Source organism: Choloepus didactylus, chromosome 2 (assembly GCF_015220235.1).
Source record: "Choloepus didactylus isolate mChoDid1 chromosome 2, mChoDid1.pri, whole genome shotgun sequence".
Lineage (NCBI taxonomy): Eukaryota > Metazoa > Chordata > Mammalia > Pilosa > Megalonychidae > Choloepus > Choloepus didactylus.
Genome location: NC_051308.1, coordinates 245,773,926 through 245,799,424, shown reverse-complemented (window position 1 = coordinate 245,799,424; position 25,499 = coordinate 245,773,926). Strand labels below are relative to the sequence as shown.

The 25,499-nt window shown below is 61.1% G+C and overlaps 2 protein-coding genes across 2 annotated transcripts in view; one reads left to right on the top strand and one right to left on the bottom strand.

The window, feature by feature from the left end:
* Positions 1 to 12,680, top strand: part of TP73 (tumor protein p73) — a 60,913-nt gene extending 48,233 nt beyond the window's left edge. Inside the window, exons 5-14 of the mRNA XM_037828704.1 lie at positions 4,782 to 4,968; positions 5,176 to 5,291; positions 6,757 to 6,866; positions 7,184 to 7,326; positions 7,679 to 7,767; positions 8,394 to 8,518; positions 9,094 to 9,242; positions 9,810 to 9,948; positions 10,321 to 10,414; positions 11,719 to 12,680. Of these exons, the coding sequence (XP_037684632.1) occupies positions 4,782 to 4,968; positions 5,176 to 5,291; positions 6,757 to 6,866; positions 7,184 to 7,326; positions 7,679 to 7,767; positions 8,394 to 8,518; positions 9,094 to 9,242; positions 9,810 to 9,948; positions 10,321 to 10,414; positions 11,719 to 12,051 (1,485 nt within the window). The 3' untranslated portion in view covers positions 12,052 to 12,680. The remainder of the gene's footprint in view (positions 1 to 4,781; positions 4,969 to 5,175; positions 5,292 to 6,756; positions 6,867 to 7,183; positions 7,327 to 7,678; positions 7,768 to 8,393; positions 8,519 to 9,093; positions 9,243 to 9,809; positions 9,949 to 10,320; positions 10,415 to 11,718) is intronic.
* LOC119528059 (splicing factor, proline- and glutamine-rich-like) lies at positions 707 to 4,559 on the bottom strand. Its single transcript, XM_037828705.1, has 5 exons — positions 4,410 to 4,559; positions 4,131 to 4,199; positions 3,279 to 3,380; positions 2,605 to 2,795; positions 707 to 1,349 (listed from the first exon to the last, which is right to left on the bottom strand). The coding sequence occupies exons 1-5, from the start codon at positions 4,431 to 4,433 to the stop codon at positions 737 to 739; spliced, it is 999 nt and encodes a 332-aa protein (XP_037684633.1). The 5' UTR covers positions 4,434 to 4,559; the 3' UTR covers positions 707 to 736.
* Positions 12,681 to 25,499: the final 12,819 nt, after the last annotated feature.

Below are 25,499 nucleotides of genomic sequence, written 5' to 3'. Positions count from 1 at the left end.
CCCGGGCCTGCCTGCGCGGGGTGCCCCAGCTGCCGGGAGCGCGAGGAAATTACCCGCCGCCACCCGCCGGCCCCTCTCGGACTGGGGGGAGGGGCCGGGGAGGGGCCGAGGGGGAGCCCCGGGTGGGGGGTGGGGAGGGACGGGCACCCATCGCTGTCGGGGCAAATCATTTCCTGTCGGTGCGAAGAAATACACACATCCTGGAGCAGACAAGTCTAGACGGTTCTGTGTCAACAGCCGAAGATAAATAAGATTTTATCAGCTCGGAATCTGTTGAAACACATCCATCTAGCGGTTCTAGGGAAGGAGGGAACGGGAGGGAGGGAGGGAGGGGCGGCCTCTCCACAGGCCCTTTTCTGTAGAATGGACAGTGGACCCGGGCCCTCCTGCCCCTGTCCGTGGTGCCAGAGCCCGAGGCCCAGAAGCTCTGCGGCAGGAGGGAGCTGGAGGGTGGGGGGCCTCCCAGAACAGGCCCTCTTGGACAGGAGGCCCCATGTGGCAGACCTGGACAGTCCCCTCCCAGGCTGTCCCCCAACCCCGCAGCCCAGCGGCTGCCAGCGTCACTGCCTGAGGCCCCCAGGCTGACCCCTGAGGCCGCCCCACTCGGGCCATCTGTGGGTCAAAACCCCTGGCCGGGGCGGGGGCTGCTGTGCCCCGCGGAGCACGTGCTGCCAGCCTGGGGCCACCGGGCAGGGGACAGCCCTGCGGGGAAAAGGCCCAGGACCAGGCGCCAGACTCAGCGGCCGGGATGAGCCCGCGTGGCCCACGGTGGTGCCAGGGGAGGGGGCGCCCCCAGGCCCTCGGGGAGCCCCCCATTCCTGCTCAGGGCCGCGCCGTCCACCAGCACCAGGGACAGCTCCCCTGGCCACAGCCGGCCGGCGCCCTCGGGAGTGGGGGGCCCTCCTCCTGGGGCGGGAGAGATGATGGCAAGTCCCCCCAACTCCCACGCAGGACCCTGCCGAGCCGAGCGGCGCTTCCCGAGTTCGTGGGGTTCTCTGGTGACACCCTCGGCCCGCAAAGTACCCTGTACCCACCCGGGACCGGCCGCAAGCTGGCCTGCGTTTGCATCCTGTGCCCCGACCCCGGGACGCGCCTCCACTCGGCTTTGTCCTGGGGCTGGTGGTTCGGAAGGTGCGGGCGCTGGGAGTTGGATCTGTGAAGTGGGCGCATGGCTGATGCTGTGGCCTGGAGGAGGGGGCTCTGAGGTCCCGGTGGGGGTGGGAGGTGGAGGGGGTGTGGGGAGGAGCAGCAAAGCGGCTGGGCGGACCCTGCACCCAGCTTCAGGGCTGGAGCAGTTCAGACACGACGTCATCAGGGCGCCTCCGCCCGCCTGGAACCCAGCTCCATCCCTGCGGGACACGGCCAATGTGGGCACAGGCACAGGCCCCCTCCCTCCCCAATGGGCGCAGGGACCTCTCTCTCCCTCCCCCATGGGTGCAGGCCCCCCACCCTCTCTCCCTCCTCGATGGGTACAGGGCCCCCCTTCCCCACCATGGGCACAGGGCTCCCCTCCCTCACTAGGGGGGCTGCTCAGGAAGGCGGCTCAGGCCCTGTCTCTCCTCGGCTCAGGCCCTGTTTCTCCTCGCTGACCAGGGAAACCACATGGCCCGCCATGGGCTGGGGCACTAGGGCAGTGGACAGAGGGACCAGGGGGTGGGGACACCAAGAGGGGCCTGCCACACCTGGGGGACCCCTCCCGCCTTCACTGGTCAGTGGTGCTGGCTGACAACAGGGACCCACTAGCAGCCCACCTGGCCAACGAGGCAACAAGGGCAACGGGAAGTCACGTCACTGTGCACAGCCAACACACGCCTGGTATTTCTGGGTGCCCTGGGGTTCCCTGGCCTTCAGTTGGTGTCAGTGCCCATGGGCTCCACGGTGTGGGGGCCTGGGGGCTCTGTGACTTTTGGTAGGTGTCCGGGGTCCACATGGCCTTCAGTGGGTGTCAGGGGTCCCCGTGGCCCTTGGTGGGTGCCTGTGGGGTTCTGTGGCCCTCAGTGGGGTACCCCTTGGTGGGTGTCGGGACCCTGTAGCCTTCAAGGGTGCACAGTGGCAGTGGCCACCCTGTGCCTGATGGAGCACAGCCTCCAATAAGTCTCCTGTGGGTGAAGAGCCTGGTCCAGGACATGGCAAACAGTAGGCACTCAATGAATGCCTGCTGACCGATGGCCCCGCACTCCCTCCCTGGCTGACCTGGTGCTGCCCGGCTTGCTCCCTGTGTGGGGTTGCCTGCAGAGTCAGGGCCCTGTCCTTAGACCTCTCCTGGGGGTGCCACAAGGGCTGTGCACTAAGTTGGTGCCTAGTGTTTGCTTTGGGCCGGGTGTCCACTGTCTTGGGCACGTGCACACCTGGGAGAGGTCGCAAGAAGTGGAGAGTCCATGTGCACTTACTGAGCGCCTGCTGCACACCTCTGCTGGCTGCGGGTTACTGGCAGGAGACATGGGGGACAGGGCCAGCTCCTGCCTCCAGGTGCCTAGATCCCCGGGGGGAGCATGGGCCCTGCACACAGGAAGCGCTCCCTAAATGCTCCCCTCCTGGCTGCCCCGAGCTTCAGGGAAGCTGGGTCACATCTCCTCCACCTGCCGGACCCCGTGTCCCTCTCACCTGCCCAGGCACAGGCACAGGGGTAGCTGCTTTCTCCTGTCCCAGCCGGCAAAGACGGAGTCTGCGTGCCTCGTGGCACCCGGAGGCAGGGTCTCCACCCAAGGAAACCAGGGTCCTGGCACAGGCCGCTCAGAGGTCGGGGCGAGGACACCCCCAGCTGAGTCTCCCGGGTTCCGTGCAGAGGGTGGGGGCTGGGAGCAGGGCAGTGGGCTCATCATCCAGCCCCCCCCACCCCTGGCAGCAGCACCAACCCCCGCGGGACACCGGGTGAGCGCAGCAAGGAGACTGCACCTTCCGAAAAGGGGTCAGGCTCAGAGGGGGTGGGCGACAGCCCCTAAACCGCGTTCTTCACTCAGGACCAGGCTGCGTCCTGCCGTGGCACTGGGCCCGAGGTGGGGGTGGGCACGGGCTGTGGGTCCTGGGCTCCAGACCTCAGGCTCTGGACCTCAGGGTGGTGCGGGGTCTGGGTGAGGGGACAAGCCCCATGGGGGCAGAGGGGGCTTGTCCTAAACCTGGTGTTGGGGGCATTGCGCAGTCCATCCAGCCCTTCAGACCCACCCCAGGATGGTCAGTGTTTCCCGTGAGTCCCTGGCAGGGTCCTGAGTGGGGGGGGCAGCTGTTCCCCTGGTGCGGTCCCCCACCCCGGGCCGCCCCATCCCTGGCCCCTTCCTCACGTGCTGCCGTGGGCTGGGACTTGCCCAGGACATGTGCGGTCCCTGCTGGGCCGTGGGGCCACGGGGTTCACAGCTGTGCCGTGGCCAGGTGGGTCCTTCCATCTGCGGATTGAGGGGTGTCAGGACCCCCACTGTCTTGCCAAGGGGAAGGCTCTGGACGGGGCCTTCTCCTCCCAGGGCCCTGCAGCAGCTCACCGTCTCCAGCCTCAGTCTCCCCACTGTGTCGTGGAGGATGCATCCCAGGGGCTTGTCAGGGGACAGAGGGCTCAGGGTGGGGGGCACAGACCACCCTCTCACCTGAGTGTGGGGGATTTCCTCCACTGTCCCCAGGAGAAGGGGGTTGAGGGAGACCCAGATGTGAACCAGTCAATGGGGTGTCAGTCAGCTTAGAGACAAGTGGGCCCCCTGGGGGGGTCTTGGCCAGACCCTCTAGAACTCACTGCAGGTACCTGCTGGCCGCACCGAGGGTCTGCTGTGAGTCAGGGGCAGGCCCGGGTCCTCCTGGGGTCCCCCTTGTGTCCCAGGCCCAGGCTGGAGAGTCGGGGCTGCTAGGTCGGGACCTCCCCATGGTGGCCCTGGGGGCCTTGAGGAAGCCCACAGGCCAGAGGCTCAGCCCGCGACCCCGGGTGCCGTCGGAGAGGGTTGAGCTCCCCAGGGCCACAGAGGCAGGGGTGCTAGAGCCCCCTGCGGTAGCCGTCCTTAGCTTGCAGCCTCACACTGTCCCGGGGAGCGGCCTGACAAGGCCCCAGGGTCTGGGGAGCCTGCCCATCCGTTCAGGCAAATGCCAGCAAGGCCTGTCCCTGGGCTCCTCAAAACCAAGACCAAAGCCGCCAATGCCCCTTCAGCCATTACCTTGGGGGCGGGGAAGGCCTGGCCCTGCCTCAGGTGGACCTGCAGCACCCAGCACCCAGCTCCCAGCACCTGTCAACCAACCAGCACTTAGCTCCCAGCACTGCAAACTAGCTCCCCCTTCCCAGCACCCCTTCCCAGCATGCCATTTCAGAAATCAGCCCAGTACCCCATCCCAGCACCTGTCCCAGCACCCGGCTCCCAGCTCCCATCCTAGCATCCAGCTCCTAGTACCACACCCCAGCTTCCGTCCCAGCACCCCTCTCTCCAGTGCTGCCTCACTTTTCTGGCCTTTACTCTCCTCATCCATAAAACGGGGCCAATGGCACCTCCTTCTCCACTGGTGGCATCGGATATAAAACGCCCGGCCTGGCCGCAGCAGGCGCCTGGAACTGCTGGTGCTGAGCCCAAAGGGGCGCTGGTGGAGGGGTGCAGGGAGACGAGCCTGGGGGGTGCTGCGGAGGGGCAGGTGCCTGGGGGCTTGGCAGGCGGGAGGGGCCCGTGGAGCCCCCGTCTCAGAAGCTCCTTGGGGCGGGGCTCCCCTGCGCCCTGCCAGCCGGGGGGTGGGGAGGCGGAGGGACGGCGGAGGGCGCCCCTGGGCGGGGGTGCTGGGCCGGGGTGCGGACGGCCCCACCTCACTGCCCCCTCCCGCAGTACTCCCCGCTGCTGAAGAAGCTCTACTGCCAGATCGCCAAGACGTGCCCCATCCAGGTCAAGGTGGCGGCGCCCCCGCCCCCCGGCACCGCCGTCCGGGCCATGCCTGTCTACAAAAAGGCGGAGCACGTGACCGAGGTCGTCAAGCGCTGCCCCAACCACGAGCTCGGCCGGGACTTCAACGAAGGTGAGCCCCCCCCCCCCAGCCTGGGGGATCGCTGCCGAGAGCGGGGCAGACCAGGCCTTCCGAGGGAGGGGCTCCGAGGCTGAGCCCCCCAGGCAGGACCAAGTGGCCTGGGAGGACTCCGGGGGTGGGCAGGCGGGGTGGGGGGAGCAGGGTCCCGAGCCCGCGGGGTGCTGCGGGCAGCCCCCTGACGTGGTGCACTCTCCGCAGGGCAGTCGGCCCCCGCCAGCCACCTCATCCGCGTGGAGGGCAACAACCTCGCCCAGTACGTGGACGATCCGGTCACAGGCAGGCAGAGCGTCATGGTGCCCTACGAGCCCCCCCAGGTGGGACCCCGGGCGGCGAGACGTCCGTCTGCGGCCCTCCAGCGTCCCCGCTCTGCCCCATCTGTCCCCAGCACAGCCCCTTCCCGCCCCTCGGCTGCCGACACTTACTCCGCAGCCCCTGCTGTGGGCACCGCTCTCCTGGGCTGCCCCTCTGGGTCGGGGGCCCGGATGCCCTGGGGCCCCTGGGGGCGTCCGCGTCCTTCTCGGTGCTGGGGCAGGATCCGCACCCTCAAGTCTTCAGCCCGGCCCGCGGGTCTCACCTCCCGGTCCCCAAACACTGGCCCCAGGCAGGTGTGGGCTCCCGGGGAGCAGGGAAGAGTTGGGGGGTTGGGTCCTGGCACCTGTCTGTGGAGGGAAGGAGGTTCTGCAGCGGGGGCTGTGGTGTCACACTAGGGGGACAATGGGAGCCTGCTGGGGGACCCCGGGGGGGCTGGAGGAGGCTGAGACCTGGGGGCCTGGGGTTAGCTAGGACCGAGTGGGAGGGGCACGAGGAGGAGGAGAGCCTGAGGGCGGTAGAAGGTCCGGGGGTGGGAGTGGGGCCCCGGCTGGGGTGAAGGGCTGCGAGTGGAGGGAAAAGGAGGGTTTGAGACGCTGCAGAGCGGGGAGGGGAGGGGCGGGACAGGCTCCCGGGGAGCATGGGTGGGGCGAGCCCCACCTTCCCTGTACCTGGTCCCCTCGCTCCCCTCCCGCGGGCCCTCCAGCAGCCCTTTCCCTCAGTGGCCCTGGGGCCCAGCGAGAGGTGAGCACCACCTGTGTCCCTCCCTCCCCACGGGCTCTCCCTTCCACACGCCCCAGGCCTCACCTGCCCCACCTGCCCGCTGCTCCTCGGAAAGCAGGGCACTCTCGCCCCCTGGTGGCTGCTGCGTGTCAGCAGTTTTCCAGAAGACCAAGGTTCTCCCAACCAGCGTCTGGTTTTCATTTCCCAACCCAGGGCCCGTTTTATGGTGGCAGGTTGACAAGCAGTCAGGAGTCCCGGGTTCTCGCCTCAGCCCCACCCCTCACCATCTCTGGGCCCCTCTTCCTCCTGGGAAATGAGAGTGTGTGCTGGGGGATGAATGAATGGATGGCTGGTTGGATGAATACATGGACAGCTGGATGGCTGGGTGGGTGGGTGAGTGGATGGCTAAATGGATGGATGGATAGCTGGATGGTTGGGTGGATGGATGGATGGTTGGATGGATGGATGGGAAGCTGAATGGTTGGGTGGATGGATGGATGGATGGGAAGCTGGATGGATGGATGGATGGATGGATGATGGATGGATGGGAAGCTGAATGGTTGGATGGATGGATGGATGGATGGCAGACAGAGGGCCACAGAGCAGAGCCTCAGCCCTGCCCTCCCCTCCCCACCACCAAACCAGGACCAAATGTGGGTGCTGGGGCCTTCCCAGCCCAGGAGTCACTGCTCCTGTGGGTTGGGGCCGTGTGTGACACACAGCCCTCTCCCGCCTCCCCATGTGCAGGTGGGGACGGAGTTCACCACCATCCTGTACAACTTCATGTGCAACAGCAGCTGCGTGGGGGGCATGAACAGGCGGCCCATCCTCCTCATCATCACCCTGGAGACCCGAGAGTGAGTCGGGGGGTCTGCGGAGGGCTTGGGCTGGAGCTGTGGGGCTTGACTTGGAGACAGGGAGCAGGCAGGCTATGGGAAGACGCCCGAGGGGCTCCCCCTGGCCTGCAGGGGCTGCTTGGGCAGGAGCTGGGCCTGGGGGGAAGGCAGGGGCCTGGGGCCCCCATGGGCATCTTGGAGCAGACTCAGCAGCTGCATGAGCAGCAGCAGCTCCCCTGGCCGGAGGGCACCAGCGCCCCTCCCTGGGAGCCCTGTGGCATCTGCTGTGGGGCCGGGAGGACCCAGAGGCTCACGGACCCGGCCGTGCCCACCCACAGCGGGCAGGTGCTGGGTCGCCGCTCCTTTGAGGGCCGCATCTGCGCCTGCCCTGGCCGTGACCGCAAGGCCGACGAGGACCACTTCCGCGAGCAGCAGGCCCTGAGTGACAGTGCCGCCAAGAGCGGGGCCGCCAGCAAGCGCGGTGAGCCGGGCTCTGGGCAGGAGTGTGGGTGGGGGCCTGGAACCCTACAGCCACGTCACCCTGCAAGCCCGGGGGGCTTGGGAGAAACGCCGGCAGGTGCGGGTGAGCCTGTGTCCGAGGCCAGCAGCCCATGGCCGCCACCGGGAGCCGCCCCATCCAGTGTCCAGAGTGTGGGCTCAGCCGTCCCCGGGCCCGTCCCCGCGCCGCTCGGTGGTGCTGACTCGTGGGCACACGTCTGGTGTCCCTTTGGCTTTGCCTGCCCAGCGAGTGGACTTGGCGCTGCCCGTGTCCCCCCGTGCGTGGCCCCCGCGCCCCTGCCCAGTCACTCACCCAGCGCCCTGCCCCCTCCCAGCCTTCAAGCAGAGCCCCCCTGCCATCCCAGCTCTGGGTTCCAACGTGAAGAGGCGGCGGCCTGGGGACGAGGACATGTACTACATGCCCGTGAGTGGGGACGTGCCGGGCCGGGCAGCAGCAGGCCCTCAGCCCTCAGCCCTTCCGAGAGCCGGGACCGGAGGGGCCAGCTCACCTGGGGACAGCATGGGGGGAGCCGGTCACCAAGTCCCGTTTGCAGCGAAGGCTTAGAGCAGACGCGACATTTGGAACGAGGCAGATTCCCACAGGGTGGGGGGTGGGGGGGATTCCTGAGGACTCCCCAAGTCCTAAAGCCTGGCAGGCGCCGAGCGGTCACTGGTGTCTGTGACCATCACCTGCTGTGACCCTGGCTGGTGAGCCCAGGCCCCCGAGGGCTCCAGCAGGACCGTCTGCAATATGGGGGTGTCGAGCTCCTGAGTTCAAGAATGTGCCCCTCGTTATGAGAGCCGTGTATCCTCCAAGCTCCCCCTCAGTATCCGACTGCTCAGCGCTGGGGAGGAGGGATGGGGAGCACAGGCTCCCGGCGGGCCTGAGAGGGGCGGGTGTGCACGTGGCCCTGGGGTGGGGGCTCTGCTCAGCCCTGCTTGTGGGGAAGGGGCAAGAAGCGGAGGGGGCTCCCATGCCTACAGGCCCCCGTCCCCCGAGGCACCCCAAGGGTCTCGCACCAGCCCTGGCAAAGCCCACCTGTCGCGCAGGTGCGGGGCCGGGAGAACTTCGAGGTGCTGATGAAGATCAAGGAGGGCCTGGAGCTCGTGGAGCTGGTGCCGCAGCCGCTGGTCGAGTCCTACCGGCAGCAGCAGCAGCAGCTCCTGCCGCGGCCGTGAGTGCAGCCCCCACCCAGGACCCCTGTCCCTCCCCAGCACCGCCAGAGCCGGGAGGGGGTGGCAGGCTCAAGCCGGCAGGGAAAATGTCCAGAGGGTCTCAGGTGCCTGGGCTGGGCCGTGAGGGCTGGGGAGCTTGGGGCTCTGCCCGGTGCCCCCTCCAGGAAGCCCACCCTGCACCGCGGCTGCCTGGTGCCCTGCATGGCTGCTGAGAGCAGGGGCCGGGCCTTGTCCTCACTTGCCCCTGGGAGGGTCCAGACCCCGAGGGGCCCCAAGTGTCTTCTGGGTGGATGGAGCAACCCCGACCACAGAGCCCGGGGTCCTTCCTGGGGTGCAGGCCCCCCTCTGCCCCCACCCCCATGTTGGGTGCCTGCCAAGAGCAGCAGGGAGGGTTCTGGGGCAAGGAGGGCAGGTGAGGGGGTTGGTGTTTGTTGCCCCAGGACAAAGGGCTCCCTGCCACGGGGGTCAGGGCCTCAGCCCACGGCCGCGTGGGGGCCAAGGCAGGGGTGGGTGGAGGTGAGGGAAGGAGCTGAGGCCACGTCAGCCTTTCACCAATCGAGCGGGCGCCCCACAGGAGCCACCTGCAGCCTCCGTCCTACGGGCCCGTCCTCTCACCCATGAGCAAGGTCCACGGCGGCGCCAACAAGCTGCCCTCAGTCAACCAGCTGGTGGGGCAGCCGCCCCCGCACGGCCCGGCAGCCGGGCCCACCCTGGGGCCCGTGGGTGAGTCCCTGGTGGAGGGTGGCGTGGCCCTGTGGGGAGAGGCAGGGTTGGGGTGGTTGGGAAGCCACGCGTCACGTCCTGCTGCCCCCACTTGACAGCCCAGGGACCTCAGGGTCATTTCTTAACAGAGCCTCAGTTTCCCCATCAGCAAAATGGTGCCCAAAGTTGCAAACCCTTCATTGTGAGGATGAAACAAGGGGCATGAAGCCCACAGGCACGCAGCGCTCAGTGCCTGTCCCTGGAAGGTCGGCTCTGAGTGCCGTGGGCAGCCGCTCCCCTGGCGCGGCCCGAGGCACCAGTCACCCGGAAGGCAGCGACCTGTCAGAGGTCAGCCGTGGGGTGCAGGGCACTCAGGCAGCTGGTGCTGTCCTGGGCACCTGCCAGGCATACTTGTCCTCCTTCCCTAGTGTGTGGGCGAGGACCCAGGGGGCTGGCAGCCCAAACCCCACTCACGGCTCCGTCGCTGAAACGCTTGAGCCTGAGCCTCCCGGGGCGTGCGGGGGGCCAGGATGGAGCCCGTGTCAGGCACCCAGGCAGCTCTCACGGTCCACCCTGCCCTCCGGCCAGGCTCCGGGATGCTCAACAGCCACGGCCACCCGCTGCCGGCCAACGGCGAGATGAACGGTGCCCACGGCTCCCAACCCCTGGTCTCGGGGTCCCACTGCACACCACCACCCCCCTACCACGCTGACCCCAGCCTCGTCAGGTATGCGGGCTGCACGGGGTCCCGGCTGGCGGCCACCCACACAGCCTCCCTTTCCACTAACCTCGGTGGGTTCGGGGCTCCCAGTCCACCAGCCTCCAGCCTGCCATTTGCATGCTGAGCCCGTGCTGTCTGGTGTGAACCTGGAGGACAGGCATGATGGGGTCCATCAGTGGATGCCTTGGGGGAAAACGGTTCCCTTAGAAAGAAGAAAGGCATAAAAAGCCGGGGCAGTGTCCCTGAGGGAGCCTTGGCCAGCGGGTGGGCAGGGGGCAGCCGGGGATCCGTTTAGGAGACCGTGCCCCCCCAGCCACGCCTCTCTGGCATACGTGCCTGGAAGTGAATGTGGCTTTATCTTTCAAGTTCTCTCTGCAGTTTTTTAACAGGATTGGGCTGTCCAAACTGCATCGAGTATTTTACCTCACAAGGTTTACAGAACATCTACCACCTGCAGAATCTAACGATAGAGGTGGGTGCCCACCGGCCCCTCCCTGGGCCCGTCCTGAGCCCCCACCCCCTGAGCTTTCTCTTCCTTCTGGCCAAAAGCTCCCTTCCTGTTCTCTCTGGGGTGAAAGCTTGGGAATTTGGAAACCGCCTCCCCCAAGCACCCTGCCTCTTTGTCCTCAGCTTGACTTCGTTTGAAGTTGACTCCCGATTCCTGGGGGTTTTAGCAGGGCCTGTTGGGTCAGCAACAGGCCGGGGAAGTGGGGGTTGTACCTTCAAGCTGCCAGTAGCCGGGCTGGGTGGGGAGGACTGAGAATTTTCTGTTGTGCAGAAATCTTTGGCCTCCAGCACCGAAGCAGCCTTTGCTTTTAGGGTGCTGGCTGTTTCACAGGGCACAAAGAGCTGTAGAGTGTAAGATCCCAGGGGTCTTGCTAGTACTGTTTGACAAGGGGCAAACTGAGGCCCAGAGAAGGCAAGTGGCTGGGACAAAAGCCAGGCAGCCTGTCCTCCACCTATGGCCACTGAAGACGGCGGGGTTCAGGGTGGGGGCTGGGGGTCAGCGGCCACCGTGACTGATCACACGAGCCAGGTGTGTCTTGGGTTGCATGTGACTACTTGGCCCCCAAAGGAGAACGTTACTGTCACGCGCCGGTGGGCAGGTCTGCCTCGGGCCATCGTTCCACCAGCCCACAAAGGGGCTGGCCTTGCGAACCCCAGAAGGCACAGCATTAGCCTAGGGGGCCCGTGGGCTCTGGCTCAGGTCCTGGGGGGCCTCTGCAGCCCCCCTCCCAGCCCCACCCAGTCTCGGGCAGCAGCCACAGAAGGGGGCCAAGGGCTCAGCCTGCCTCTGCCCCAGGCGTGGCCATCACCCGTCAGCATGGCCGCCTGCACCCAGTGGCCAGCCCCTGGGGATCGCACACTGCAGGGCCATCTTGAGTGCCTGCTTTCACCCTTGCCTCGCCCCATGGGATACGTGTGTTTAGCATGTTTCTGGGTGGGGCGTGGGAGTGGGGTGCACAACTCCCCCAGTGGCGTGGGGCAGGCTGTCCTCTGGGGCCTGGCCGTGGAGCCTCGGCGCCTCTCAGCCCAACACCCCAGCCCACCCGAGGACCCCAGGGCACTTCTGAGCTCTCCTGCCCTCCCTGGCCTCCTTCCAGGCCCTTCTCAGAGGCTCTGGTTCCTGCTGCCCTCGAGGCGGGTCCCACACCCTCACCCTGTTGGGTCTCAGCACATGGGCTGACGTCCCCAGGCACGGGGATGAGGGTGGCTGGTGACTCTGCAGGAGGCTGGTAAGGTGACCAGCCCTGCTGCCCTCCCCACCCCCTGCAGGACCTGGGGGCCCTGAAGATCCCGGACCAGTACCGCTCGGCCATCTGGAGGGGCCTGCAGGACCTCAGGCAGGCCAGCGACTGTGGCGGGCAGCAGCTGGTCCGCTCCAGCAGCAACGCAGCTACCATCTCCATCGGCGGCTCAGGCGAGCTGCAGCGCCAGCGCGTCATGGAGGCCGTGCACTTCCGCGTGCGCCACACCATCACCATCCCCAACCGCGGCGCCGGGCAGCCGCCGCCCGACGACTGGGCTGACTTCGGCTTCGACCTCCCGGACTGCAAGGCGCGCAGGGCGCCCATCAAGGAGGAGCTCGCCGAGGGCAAGGTCAACTGAGGGGACCCTGGCTGGAGGCAGGACCTCCGGGCCGGGCCCGACGAGCACCCAGACAGCAGGGAGCCTGCGGGTGACTTCCTGGGGCGAGCAAGGGCACGGAGACCCATGTCCCCCGGGAAAGGGTCCTGGCCCTGCAGCCTTTGGGGATGCTGCCATCTCCCTGGGGAGATCCTAGGACCAAGAGGACCTGCTTTGCTGACGGACTGCCAAAACAGCTCCCCAGCGGCCTTCGGTCTTGGGGGCAGAGTGGCTGGTGGTTGTGTCTGCAGCGCGGCAGAAGCGGGTGTGGACACACCACGTGCACCTGCCTCTGCAAGCAAAGCCGTTGTTTTCAGGGTGACCGTCCTGGCCCGGAGCGGGCGGCCGCCCTCCCTCCACTGGACCCAAGGAGTGGCCGGGGGCCCCGGCTCAGCTGGCCACCAGCCCCAAGCCCCACTCCCCGCGGACCCCGCTTCCTGCCCGGGATGGACGGGAAGGTCCCGCTGGGCGAAGGCGGGAGGAAGCCGCCGTGGAGCCACCCTGCTGGGATGCGAGGACACCGGGGTCCGCGGCTCCCGGGCACCCGGGCCCACAGCACGTTCCTTCCAGCCTGGGAACCATCCTGTTTGATAAAGCCGAGCTCTTTTCTACGTGGTGCTTCGGCCGCTGTTCTTTTTCTTTTTTTGTCTTTTTTTTTTTTTTTTACTTTTCGTTCTCAGCCTTCCCTTGGTGGAGACTTGAGGGTCTGCACGAGTCTGTGTCACCCAGAGGCGAGGGCTGGGGGGTGGGGTGCAGAAAAGGCTCCATGGAAGGAGGGGCCGTGAGGGCTCAGAATTGGGGATTTTCTCCCCGGAAACTGCCTCGCCTGTTCCCTGGGGCTTCTTTTGCACGTGGGTGGTGGGTGGTAGGTGGCCTTTCTCAGAGTGGCCCCCGCGCCTCCAGGGACAGCCCCGGGGCAGATGGAGGAGGGTCCAGGCCTGAGGAAGCACCGGCAGGAGGTTCTGGGCCAGGGATGCGGGAGCTGGAGCCAGAGAGGTGCGGGTGGGAGCTTCTGCCCGGGACACTGCCTCCTGCGCCCTCAGAGCCCGGCTGTGGGCCGGAAGCAGGGGTCACCCTCAGGTGCACCCCCACCCTTTGGTTCTGGGTGGGTGGGTGAGGCCTACGGTGACACATGGAAGCTGAGAATCAAGCCGAGGCCCCACTGCTCAGCGTCCCCCCAGAGCTGCACCTGCCCCCTGCCCGCCCACATGGGCCTTAGTTCCTGGAAGTCCGGACGCTCCTCTCATGTCACCTCAAAGATGAGGCAGTGGGGCCCCAGGCCAAGGAGGGGTTTAGCCATGGCCTGAGCAGACCTACTGGGGAAAGCCCTCCAGGCCGGGAGTGGCCCCTCTGCCAAAAGGGGAGCATCGCAGTCTGCACAAAAAGGGGTGTGCTTGTTGCCAAAAAGCAGCCCCGGGGATGTGCAGCCTCTCGTGGGGAGCTGGGACGGGCTCTCAGGGCTTTGTGTTCTGCTGCAAAGCAGGAGAGCTTCCCCGTCCAGCTTCCCCGTTAGCTCCCAGGGTCTTCAGGGAGCCGGACACTGGGACTAGGGAGGGAGGCGTTGTTTTACTGATTTTATTAAAACAGAGGGCAGATGTAGCCCACAGGGTGCTCCTGTCCGTCCTAAGGGGTGATACAGCCCCTGGCCACTGCTCCCCTCCAACACCCCCGTCCAGGCCAGTCCCAAGACCGTCACTCCACCCTGGACCCGCCCTCTGCTTATCCAGGTAGCCACCTGCACAGACAGGGGAGCCCCCGCCCCTCCAGGGAATCTTTGCAGCCAGGGCTGACACCCCAGGTGTGAGACAACCAGCAGGGCCCCACTCGCAGGACAAGACTTGAGAGGCTCCAAGGGCTCGGCTTCCAGGGGGACCATGGGTTTCTCACGGAAGCTACCGTCTCCCCAGAGAGGAACACATAAATTCAGTCCCAAGCAGCAGCCACAGTGGACTTGGTCCCCTGGGTCAGGCTTGGCTGCACCCGGGCGCGTCTCCCACTGCACACTCACACAGCTTGTGGGGTGGGTACCAATGAGGAAACTGAGGCACAGAAAGGCTACGTCCGTTCCCAGGCTTCACCCCCAGCCTGAGGCAGAGCTGGGTGGCATCTGGCACGTACTCTAAAGCCACGCCCGGAAGCCCAAGGCACTGCCTCCTCAGCCATTGCCAGAGGTGTGGGAGCCCACCCAAGCTTCCATGAGACCCACCCATGGGTTTTCATGAAGCCCACCCACAGGCTCCCATGAAGCCTACCCACAGCCTCCCGGGGTCCATGAAGCCACCCACAAGCTCCCATGAGGCCCATCCACAGGCTCCCAGGGCCCACGAAGCCAGCTGAGATGCGTCTGATTCCGGGGTCTCTTGGGTGTGTAAATCTAATGCTAACATGCTCACTTCCTCATGGGCTCGAGGCCGCGTGGGGTTCTCACAAGGGCCCGTGCTCCCAGAACAGGCTCGTGGAGTGACTGCTACAGACCCAGATGGGAGGCCCAGAGGGTGGCTGAGCCCAAGGGCCCCTGGAACCCCGGACAGACACCTGAGCAAGGACGTCCAGAGAAGGTTCCGGTCCCCATTCCCCAGGGGGCCCAGGCCAGGCAGGCGCTTCCCACCCCAGCCGCCCTGCCCAGGAGCGGCCTGGCCCTCGGCCGTGTGGGCGCCCCAATGGGGGCTAGGACGGGGGGCCCACCTGAGGGCAGTGAGCAGGCACACACCCAGAGGTGGAGACCTCATCCTTCCCGACTCGACAATCGGGAGAAAACAAGCAAACCTCCCGGCCCAGAGGCTTCTCCTGTGTGCCCCACAAAGCGAGATCCTGGCCTGGAGCTTCACGACGCCGGCAGGGTCAGCTGAGGGGTGAGGAAAGAGCACGAGGAGCCCGGCTGGCACCCAGCTCCGCCTGGCCCGCAATGGGGACGGCACCAGCCTCTCGCACACTCGTCCCCTGCACACCACTTCCTACTGGGCTCTGGCTGCGCCCAGATGGCCCCAGGCCCGGTCTGCAGGGAGGAGCCACCGCGCTCCAGCTGGCATCGACCGCCCGGTCACCCGAGCCGCAGGGGTGAGGCCCCACCACGACGCACAATCACCTGCCTCCCTGTCATTGTCCACTAACGCACTTCCACGCATCAAGGTTAAAAAGTGCCAAACGCATTTTCAACGTAACACAGCGCTTCTTCCGGCAACACTACTGGACATGTTCCTTGTTAAGATTTTTGGGCAATGTAACCATGGGGAAATGTGGTTTTTTAACTTTTTAACAGGGGCCTTTACTTTTGTAACTTAATATAACGCTTGCTCCAATGCCTGTCTCTTATGAGTAAACTGTCCCCCCAGGTTCGGAGTGAATAAAGCACACCCCTCCCCCCAGGTGCTCAGATACAAGCGCAACAAAAACCACTCAAAGAGGCGACGCCTTGAGGGGGGAATGGGGGCGATGCAGCCGCCCTCGCCTGCTCCATCAGAGCTTCCCGGGCCCCTGACGCATCCGCATGAACAGTGGCTGCCCTTTTCCTGCACCTCAGTGTGTGAGCTCAGCCACTGCCCACATCACAGGGCCACCTCTGGGCAGAGCCGTTTTTCTCCGTGCAAAGCTGTCTGGCACCTTGGCCCCAAGTCCTGGCCTCGCCAACCCACACCCGCAAAGCCCAGGGTGTCTCGGGCCTCAGAGGGCTCTCGCAGGCTGCAAACCCGCTCAGAGCATCCGGAACTGAGCACGTTCCCGTCCCAGCAAACTTAAGAAAGTTACAGACGACAGAGGGCCCAGGGTCGGCTCAAGAGAGCTCTGATGTCAAATGGGCTTCAAACCCCTTTCAGTTCTGAGGTGTCTGGATTTCACAGCTGTGAACAAGGGACCGTAATCCCGTCGTGGAAAATGAGGCTTGAGGAATCTGGCCGACCTCTGGGCCTGCATCTGTCCAGAAATTGGGCTGGAACAAAACGGAACTGGATAAAAAGGACTGAGGACACGGTGATGCTGCTCAGGCCGCAGTGCTCACTGCCAACAGGATGGGGGCCGTCAGGGCCGAGGTGCACTGCATGGCCGCAAACGGGGCGCAGGGGAGGCCCCGGGCTCTGGGCACGGCCCTGGCAGTGTCCTTCACACACAGGCCTCGCGTCCTGTCTCCCCAGAGCGGTCACCCCCCCAGGGGCTGAGAACGCTGCCACAGCGAGGAACGGGGGCTTTTACAAACATCCTCAGACGAATAAATGCGGTAAACACTGGTGCTTTCAACACAAGAGGGATTTTTAATATCTTTGTTGAAAAACTTACTTTTTTGGTAAAAGCAGGAATGCAGGCAGCTACATTCAAATATATAACAGTATCTCCGACAGGCTTGATCACAGGCCTTTGTGCAGTGCTGGCTGACGTCCACACTGACAATCACCCGCTGGGGGATTTCATGCCAATCACAACGGTGTCTGGTCCCTTGGGGAGGCCACGTCTACGCAGGAGGAAGTTTCAGATGCGGCATCAGTTAACTTAGACAAACCGTAAAATTACTGATATCCAAAAAACCATGTAAATGTTCTTTAAAACCATGACATGTAACCTAATGGCAAACAGCAAAACTGAAAGAAAAGGCAGGGCTGTCGCTGGCGAATGCATCACTCAGTGTTTCTTAAGCCTCGGCTGCACCCGGGACCACACAGAGCTGAACCCCGAGGAGGGGGCTTTCCCCGAAGTCTCACACCCTGTGACCCAGCACTCGAGTGCCGTGAAGGCAGTGCTTCCGAAACTGGGTTCCAGAAGAGACTTAACACTTGCCTGATGACAAATGTGGGCTAATGCTAGAGATGCCCATGTGCAGAACAGAAGGAAACTAAGGCAGCCGGGGCCCTGGGGTTCTCGGGCCGTACCGTTCTCTTGTGCAAACAGCACTGGGAAACGTTCAGTTCTCTGGTGAGGTGACCTTCTAATCTTTTTCAAGCAGAAGGCAGAAGCCCAGTAAGTACAAACAAAAGACTCAGGCGACGCTTGGGAGGGCTGTGGGCAGGGGAGGGGCCCGGCCCTGTGGGCTTCTCCTGCTCCTGCCAGGCAGGGCCTAAAACCCCCAGCTCAGCAAGGGGTCATCTTCTTTGGGCGAGAAAGTAGAAAAGCAGGTGCTGACCTTTTCTCTGTCATGTGGTTTGCTAAAGTGCTTTCCAATAAAAATTTAAACCTCCTTTTCCAAAGACACAGAGGGTTCAGGTACCTAGTGTTGCCAGTTTGGATGTATTATGCCCCCCAAAATACCATGTTCTTTGATGCAGTATTGTGGGGGCAGACGTATTAGTGCTGATTAGGTTGGAACCTACTGATAGGGTGTTTCCATGGACATGTAACCCAATCAACTGTGGGCAAGAACTTTGATTGGACTGTTTCCATGGAGGTGTTGTCCCACCCATTCAGGGTGGGTCTTGATTTAATCACTGGAATATTTTTAAAGAGCTGACAAAAAGATGGCCACAGAGCAGCTGAGAGTGACATTTTGGAGATGGCCATTAAAAGCAGACTTATGCTGACGGTTCGGAGATACTAGCACAGTGTTTGTTCTGGAGAAGCTAAGAGAGGACAAAACACCCCAAGAGCAACATTTTGAAGAAAGCACAGGAGCTGAGAGAGGAGCTGGAACACAACCTGGGACCAGCAGACGCCAGCCACGTGCCTTCCCAGCTAACAGAGGTTTTCCAGACACCATTGGCCTTCCTTCTGTTAAGGCATATTTTGACGCTTTAATTTGGACATTTTCATGGCCTTCAGACTGTAAATTTGTAACCAAATAAACCCCCTTTGTAAAAGACAATCCATTCCTGGTATTTTGCATAATGGCAGCTTTAGCAAACCGGAACACCTGGGTTCTGTTAATTGTCCTTCAAAAAGCACAATGTAAACTATGCAGAAGGCTTGAGAGAGCGGCTCACTGGCACCTGGGAGCCCCCGTGCACAGAAGCGACGCTGTCAGTCCCCGTGCATGTGTCTGGCCCTTTCTCCGCTGAGCTGGGCTTTCTTCACACCACTAGGCGAGGGACTGAAGGGGTTTTGTGCCTGACGGGGGGCTCTAAGCTTCGCCCGTGCCATCAGAAGCCCTCCGTGAACACCTCTGCAATGGCCCCAGGGCTTCCAGGACACGAGGTGCCGCTGTCTGGCCCTCCTTGGACAGTGAGCCTGAGGCTGCCCCCAGCTTCTGTAAGATGAGGGGCTTTGAGACGTCATCGTCTTGAAGCAGAATGGGCTCTGGCTCTGATGTAAACTGTCCAATGCTCCCCAGGGGAGCCGGACCACTCGCCTCTCGGGCAGCACGTGGGCCCACCTCGTGGCACCCTCAGCGCCAGTGTCACCGTTGCTTCCTAAGTATTCTACCAAGACTCCCCATCCAAGCAGCCCCAGAGGGCGAGTCGTGAGTCCGCCATCTCAGCAGGCACAGCCAAGGGAAGACGCGGCCAAGAATGACACAGGCGTCGGTCACTGAACTCAGGTAGTAAAAGAAAATCCCAGACAGCTCCCTGATGGCTGACCATGAGGCCGGCAGCGCACAGCCATCAAGAGCCAAGTGGCTGTGTGCCGAGGTCCCACGGCATCACCAGACACCGAAGACGAAGCTGGGCACAAGCCAGAGCCACCAGTCACCTGCTGAGGGGGCCGTGGACAAGGGTATGCTGGGGGACACACAGTGCGGCTCACGCTGGGAGGAGAGTGGGAGCCTGGGGGGGCGGGAGGGCTCTCACAGGGTGCTGGGCCTGGGGAGAGGCTGCTGGAGGACGTTTCTGAGAAAAGTCCCAAAGGCATCGGGCAAAGGGCACAGCACTGCCAAAGCCCCATGGGGGTCTTCAGGGACCACAGGTGGCCAGAGTGGCCGGAGCAAGGACGTGGGGAGGGCAGGGGGCAGGTGAGCCGGGTCAGCTCCCAGAGAGCCGCACGTCAGGCGAGGACATGGCCTCCGTGGGCTCTGGGTGGTAACCATGGATTCCACCAAGCTAAAAGCTGGGCCCAGTGGCCCTTGCCAGCTGGACACCGCCCGTGAGTGATGGAGAGAAGCAGGCCACAGCCAGGCCCAGCCCAGACTGCAGTCACGAGGAGCAGTGAGCGGCAGCGGCCTTAAACCGCAGTCGGGGAGGAGTCTGTGGTGCAAGAGTCGATGCCCAAACCACGCGTCAGCCCCACAGCTCGGCCCCAAGCCCTTCTGCCTGGCCCAGCTGGGACCCAGGAACTGGTCACCCCTGCCCCCGCACCCGGGTGTGCACAACTCACCGGCTCACCTGGGCGTCTCCCCAGCCGGACGCGTCCTTCCAGATAGGGCTGCGGCTTCCTCACAGGGCAGGTGCTAAAGAAACCCATCGAGGCTACAGAGTCTCCAGGTGGCCCTCAAGGCATTTAGTGACATCACTAGCCTTGGCGTGACCATTTATAACTTGTTTCATGCGCATCCCGTGTTTCTTAATTGGCTCCTCAAATGGCGGGGGGGGGGGGGATTCCTGAACAGGGTCAGCAGGCCTTGTTCGTTTTCAAACAGCCTGAGCGGCAGGAGGAGGGTCTTGAAGGAAAACACGGACCCTCTTACTTGACCAGAGGGCAGGTCCCAGGGAAAACACCGTGCCCGGAGCCCACTCTCCCGGCAGTGTGCTGACAGTGTCCACGTCGTGCACAGCAGCATCATAGGAAATCCCATCTGGACACAGAGAAGGACACTGTCAGAGGAAAGCGCTTTGTGGGGGCCGCTGCAGAGTCCTCGGGCCATAAGGAAGCCCAGTTAGTTACCAGGGCACAGACACCGTGGTGCACACCGCAGAAATGAGCAACGTCCCACCGACTCCTTCAGAGGCCGAGAGAAGCTGCCGGGTGGAGCGGCCTGCGGCAGCCACCTGGGGGCCCTTCCCCAGGGCACAACTTTCTGGGACTTTCCTGGGTAAGAATCGCAAAGCTGGATCAAAGGGCTAGAAAAGACAGGAAATAAAAAAGGGAAGTTATGTCGTGCATAGCCCCTTTCCTGGAGGAAGCACGTGCCCAGAATCAAGCACTACCTTGGCCAGGTGAGTTCCTGATGCCAAATTTGATGCCAGAGTGTTCCTTCTGGGCCACGTCCCTCCAGACCCCTCCTCAAGCACATGCCCAGAGGCCAGTAACGGCTCCACTTACTGGACCTCAGCGAGGTCCGCGGGCACCACACTGATGCTCTACTTCACGCTCACTCCTACCCAAGTTTGTGTCTTACCACTTCAAACAATTTGCAATGTTAGTAATCAAGTATTTGCCTGTTTACTTTTCTCTCTAGACCAAGCTGCACGAGGCAAAGGCCATTCTGTTTTATTCCCAGCGGACAGATGCCCAATGCCCAGCACGGCTCCTGGCAGCTCAGTAGACTCCGCCCAGTGACCAGTGAGGACCGAGAGCTGCGCCCGACTCGCTCGGAGCCTGCACTCTTCCCACATCACAACCCCTGTCCCCAGGACTTCCTGGAACAAATTATCCTCAAATGAAAATGAGAATCGCAATCTGAGACCATGAGACCAGCTTTAAAAGGTGCCCTGAGTAGTTCTCACACTTTTGTCTAACAAAACTTTAAAAGAATCCCCAGGAGGCCTGCACGTACTTGTAAAATCCACAGACGTGGCTTTCCACATCGGGCGGCGTCATCAGAGCTGTTCAAGCTGGGCGGTCTCTTGCAGAGCACCCCCTTCCCTGCAGGTCGCAGGAGGAAACCAAGAGGGTGTGGGGTCGCAGTCCAGAGAGGAGGCTGTCCCAGACGGAGGGCCACTACCCTGCAGGTGACCCCCACCCTGGCCGCTGTCTCCCCCACACTCGTTCCTGGGGACAAGAGGAGTCGGGCAAAAGGCTGCACCAGGGCAGCCCAGGTTCACTGGTCGGGGGGGGGGCAGGGAGAAACATGTCCATCTCACACCCACCCATGGAGATGGAACTTTCTGCATTTCTCAAACCCGGAGAATAGACAGATGCCTTTTAAAGGAAAAAAAAATTCTCACAGGCTCCCCCAAATTGACTTACGTTAACTTGATCACAATGTTACTCAAATATGTACCAACGTAAAACCAGGTGTTAATTCCACTTATGTCTCTATTAAACCAAACCACAAAACCACCTAAATGCAAATAAACAGACACGTGATGTGAAAAGCGAGCACCCCCGGCCGGCTCCCTGCTGTGTGGGCCGTGGGTCCACCCGGAGACTCCGGTTTCCCTCCCTCTCCTCTAGTCACATGACGCCGATGCCCCCGGGTAAGGGGTCGCCTGCCACACAATCCCCGGACAATGAGGTTGATCACCGGCTGCCTCGCTGCCCACCAGCTGCCCACCTGACAAGAGCAGTCGGAGCCCACCCTGATCTCATCAGACACCGCTGCGTCGGGGCTCGCCGTGAACCAGGTGCTGTGGGCACAGGCACCAGCCTCCTTTTCTGGGAAATGGGGACAGGAGCAAAGGGTGAAGGGCATGCCGAGGGTCACCCGGCCAGGGGCAGCCTGCCTCCCCTGTCTACAGGGCCGCCACAGATAGCCACAACATTGCCTTTTCATGTGGTTTAGGTCACGGAAACGTGAACACGGAATTAGGAAGTGCTCCAAGAAGGCCCAGATCTCAAAGCACACCACCAACGTGCCGGAGGCCACCGACCCCAGTCTGAGAAGCTGTGTCCTGTTCTGCCCTGAAGCCCACCTGTCCCTAAATGGCAGGACAGCCATCACCAGGTGCGCGGCACTTCCAGGAGAAGCAATTTCAAGCAATTTCCTTACTCACACAACACATACCACCTGTGGCCTTTGGGAAGGGTCCCTGAAGCATTTCCAGAAATTCTTTTCCAGAAGTAACTGTCAGCCTGCAGTTCCTGAATAAATAGGTTATAACTTTCCAGCAAGGCTAAGCCCCATTTTTAAGCAAAACTGAAATATTTTGCTTAAGATAAAAATAAGTTGCGAAGACCTACACTTCCACCATAAGAAACTAGATCATGGATCAGCAAACTACAGCTACGTCTGTTTTTGTACATCCTGGGGAGCTGACACTGGTTTTTGTGTTTTTAAAGGTTTGTAAAAGAGAAGAAAGAGAAAGAAGCACCAGAGACTGTATGAGATCCCACAAAGCCTGAAGCCTAAAGCTTGCCAATCCATAAACTAGATAAACAGGAGCAGTTAAACCCACAGTAAGCAAAGGGAAGGAAAAACCACAGATAAGCAGAAATCAGTAAAAGAGAAAACAGAAAAATAAAAGAGAAAAATTGATGACATCACAAGTTGGTTCTATGAGAAGATCAATGAAATTGATAAAAACTTCTAGCCAGACTGATCAGGACAAAACAAGAGAAGATACAAATTACCAATATCAGGAAGTACTGATCCCACATACATTACAAGGAAAATAAGAGAATATTATGGACAATATCATGTCAACGAATTTAACAACTTACATGCAAATTCCTTGAAAGATACAATCAAACTGACTCAGGAAAAAATAGATAACATGACTAATCCTCGTCTATTAAAGAAATTGAATTTATAGTTAAAAACCTTCCCACAAATTATAACCCATAACATTCTTTGAAATTTGCTAACTACTTGTTAAATTGTACTTTGAAAGTTACTGTATTTCACAATAAAAAAAAAAACTTTAAAAAATAAAGATGCCTAAAAGAAAAAAACACCTTCCCACAAAAAGATAAAAACAAAAGTCCAGGCATTGACGGAGTCACTGGCAAGCCTATCAAATATTTAAGAAAGAATCAATATGTCTTCCACACAAACACTTCCAGAAAACTGAAGGGTGGGGGACACATCCCAACTCATTCTATGAGGCAAACATCACCCTGAATCCAAAACCTATCAAAGACATTATAAGACAGCTACAGCCCAAGATCCCTCGTGAACACAGACACGTTTCTAAAAAGCCTTCAGCAAATCGAGCCTTCCGGCATACAAAAGGGACAGCGCCTGGCGCACGAGTGGGCTTGCCCAGGAACTCGAGGCTGGTCTGTGACCCGGGACAGATCCTCCACCCTGTGTCAGAGCCTTGGGAAGAAAACCCCAGTCTCCTGCAGAACTGTGAACTCCGACACCTGTCCGTGATCCTAAATCTCAGCAAGGCAGGCGGCCTGGGGGGCACAGGGGCCTCCTGCCCACTGGTGGGGGCCTGAGCACCGCGCCCCTCGGTGCAAACATGACACAGGCCTCACCCCCAACTCAGCTTCAGCTGGGGGTCCCAGCAAGGCAATGAGGCCACAGGAAGGCTGAGCCCAGGCCCCGATCATGGACCTCAGGACTGTCAATCCGGAAAGCCCGAGACCCCACAACACCGCGACCAGAGCTGACGAGTGGGCTTGGCCAGATCGCAGAGTACAAGGGCAGGAAACAAAAATCCACCGTGCTTGTATACACTAGCAAAGAACAGTGGAAAACATAAAATAAAATAAAGCACCATTGAAAATGGCACCCAAAAACCTACCAAAACACATACAAGATGCATACATGAAAACTACAGGCCCTGATGAAAGAAGCCAAGACCCAAATCAGCGGAGAATTAATCGTGTTCAGGCACCGGAGCACTCAGCAGTGTCAGCTCTGCCCATGTGCACCTAGAGATTAAACACCAAGCCAATCAAAGCTCTAACAAGATTTTTTGATAGAAATGGACAAGCAGATTTGAAAATCTGTGGGGCAAGGCAAAGGATCTAAAGGTGCACTGACATCATGAAGCTGGAGAGGCCACTAAGTCTCACGTTTATTTAACTACCTCGTCTTTCCCCACATGTTCTGAACCACCTCTCTCCCCTCCCACCCCCATCACAGCAGTTAACTACAGGCCCTGATGAAAGGACTGAGTATCTCAAAGAAAACACTTTGGGAAATGAGCATCTAGATATGTGAGGCCCTTCTGGATTCTCAAGTTAATGAAAAATCCACGAACCTGAGGCTGCCCCTTCTCAGCAGACAGCGACTGCCCCGCTGGAAACCCTGGCAGTGACCTGGACGACACGGTGAGTCCAGCCCCTCACCTGCCCGGAGAGCCTTGATCACCGTGTCAGAAGCCGCCTCCGGTGGGAGACACTGTGGGAATTAATGAACCATCACGTGGCATCTCAATTACGAGCTAGAAAGTGCCGGAAGCCTCCTGCTACCACCACCTCTCAGACACTTGAAAGAAACTGGAGGAAAAGGGGGTGCTCGACAAGGCCACTGCAAAAGCACTTCCTCGAGCAATGGTTTCTGATTTAACTTTTAAGAACTCTGAGGAGACATCCGGATCCGGAGGAAGTCAAGAGTGTCGCAGAATCCCAGGAGTCAAGGACCACTAAGCTTCTGTCACCGCTGGGCCTCGGTCCTCAGCCATGGGGGTTCTGCTCCGGCGGGGTGTGGGCTGGAGGGAGCCCAAGGGGCTTCAAGGAGATGGATAATGATCCGGGGGCTTGCTGCACAGGTTTGCGCAGTTCATAAAAACTCCCTGAGTTCACACACTTCTCCATGGATATGCTACACTAGACAGATTACATATGTACCACGTCAGTAAAAGATATAAAAACATTCAACAGAAAGTGCAAAAACGTTCCTAAGAGTGAAGGCAAAAGGAAGATAATCTCCCATACAACCTAAAACTAAATTTTGTCAGCTTTCTGAAAACATACACATTTTAAACTTTCACGAACATTTGTAACTGACAGCAATAAGGCCTCATTCTCACTCGAGACCACAGATGCCTTTTTCCAGGGCACTATATGCGTTAGTGAGTAGGGAAGCAACTGTCTTCTCATTAAGAGTAACTGAAAATTTGGGAAAGAAAAAGTCAGGGGTGGGGTGGGAGCTCTAAACGCCACAGCAAAACTGGACAGCCCAAAGCCAGCCAGGCCTGGGCCTCGGGCCACACCGGGCAACTTTGTGATGGAAAAAACTGGCAGTGCCTGGCCTCGTTCCTCACGCAACAGGCTTCACCCAGCGAGTCTGTGTCTGTTACAGCGGTCGTGGCAAATGGGCTGCTGGAAGCCTAGGTCCCTGCCTCTGGCTGACATCCAGCCACTGAAAACGCCGCTACCCACAGAGTGGGCCGTGCCAGCCAAGGAGAGAAGGTGCCTCCCAGACACTCAGTGGGGCTGGGAGGCTCCACATTCAGAAATACCCATCCCGTCTCCGACACCACCGTGCCGTCCAGGGCCTGTCATGATTTGCTCCCCCTGCTTCCTTCCTCGCTTCCCTCACAGTGGTGAGAGATCTGCAGGAGCCATGCTTCCAGAACTCAAGGCAGATGGCTCACGCGCGTGCTCAAGCCCGGCCAGCAGCTCTCCCCATGACCTGGCCCCGCTCTGACCTCACTGTCTACAGCTCAGCCCTGCTCACTGCACCCCTGCCCAGGCACTCGGGGTGCTATTCCCTGAACAAGCCGAGCCCCTGACTTCAGGGCCTTAAAATGTGCTCGTCCCCAGGGATCTGCACGGCCAGCTCACTAACTCCATCGGGTCTC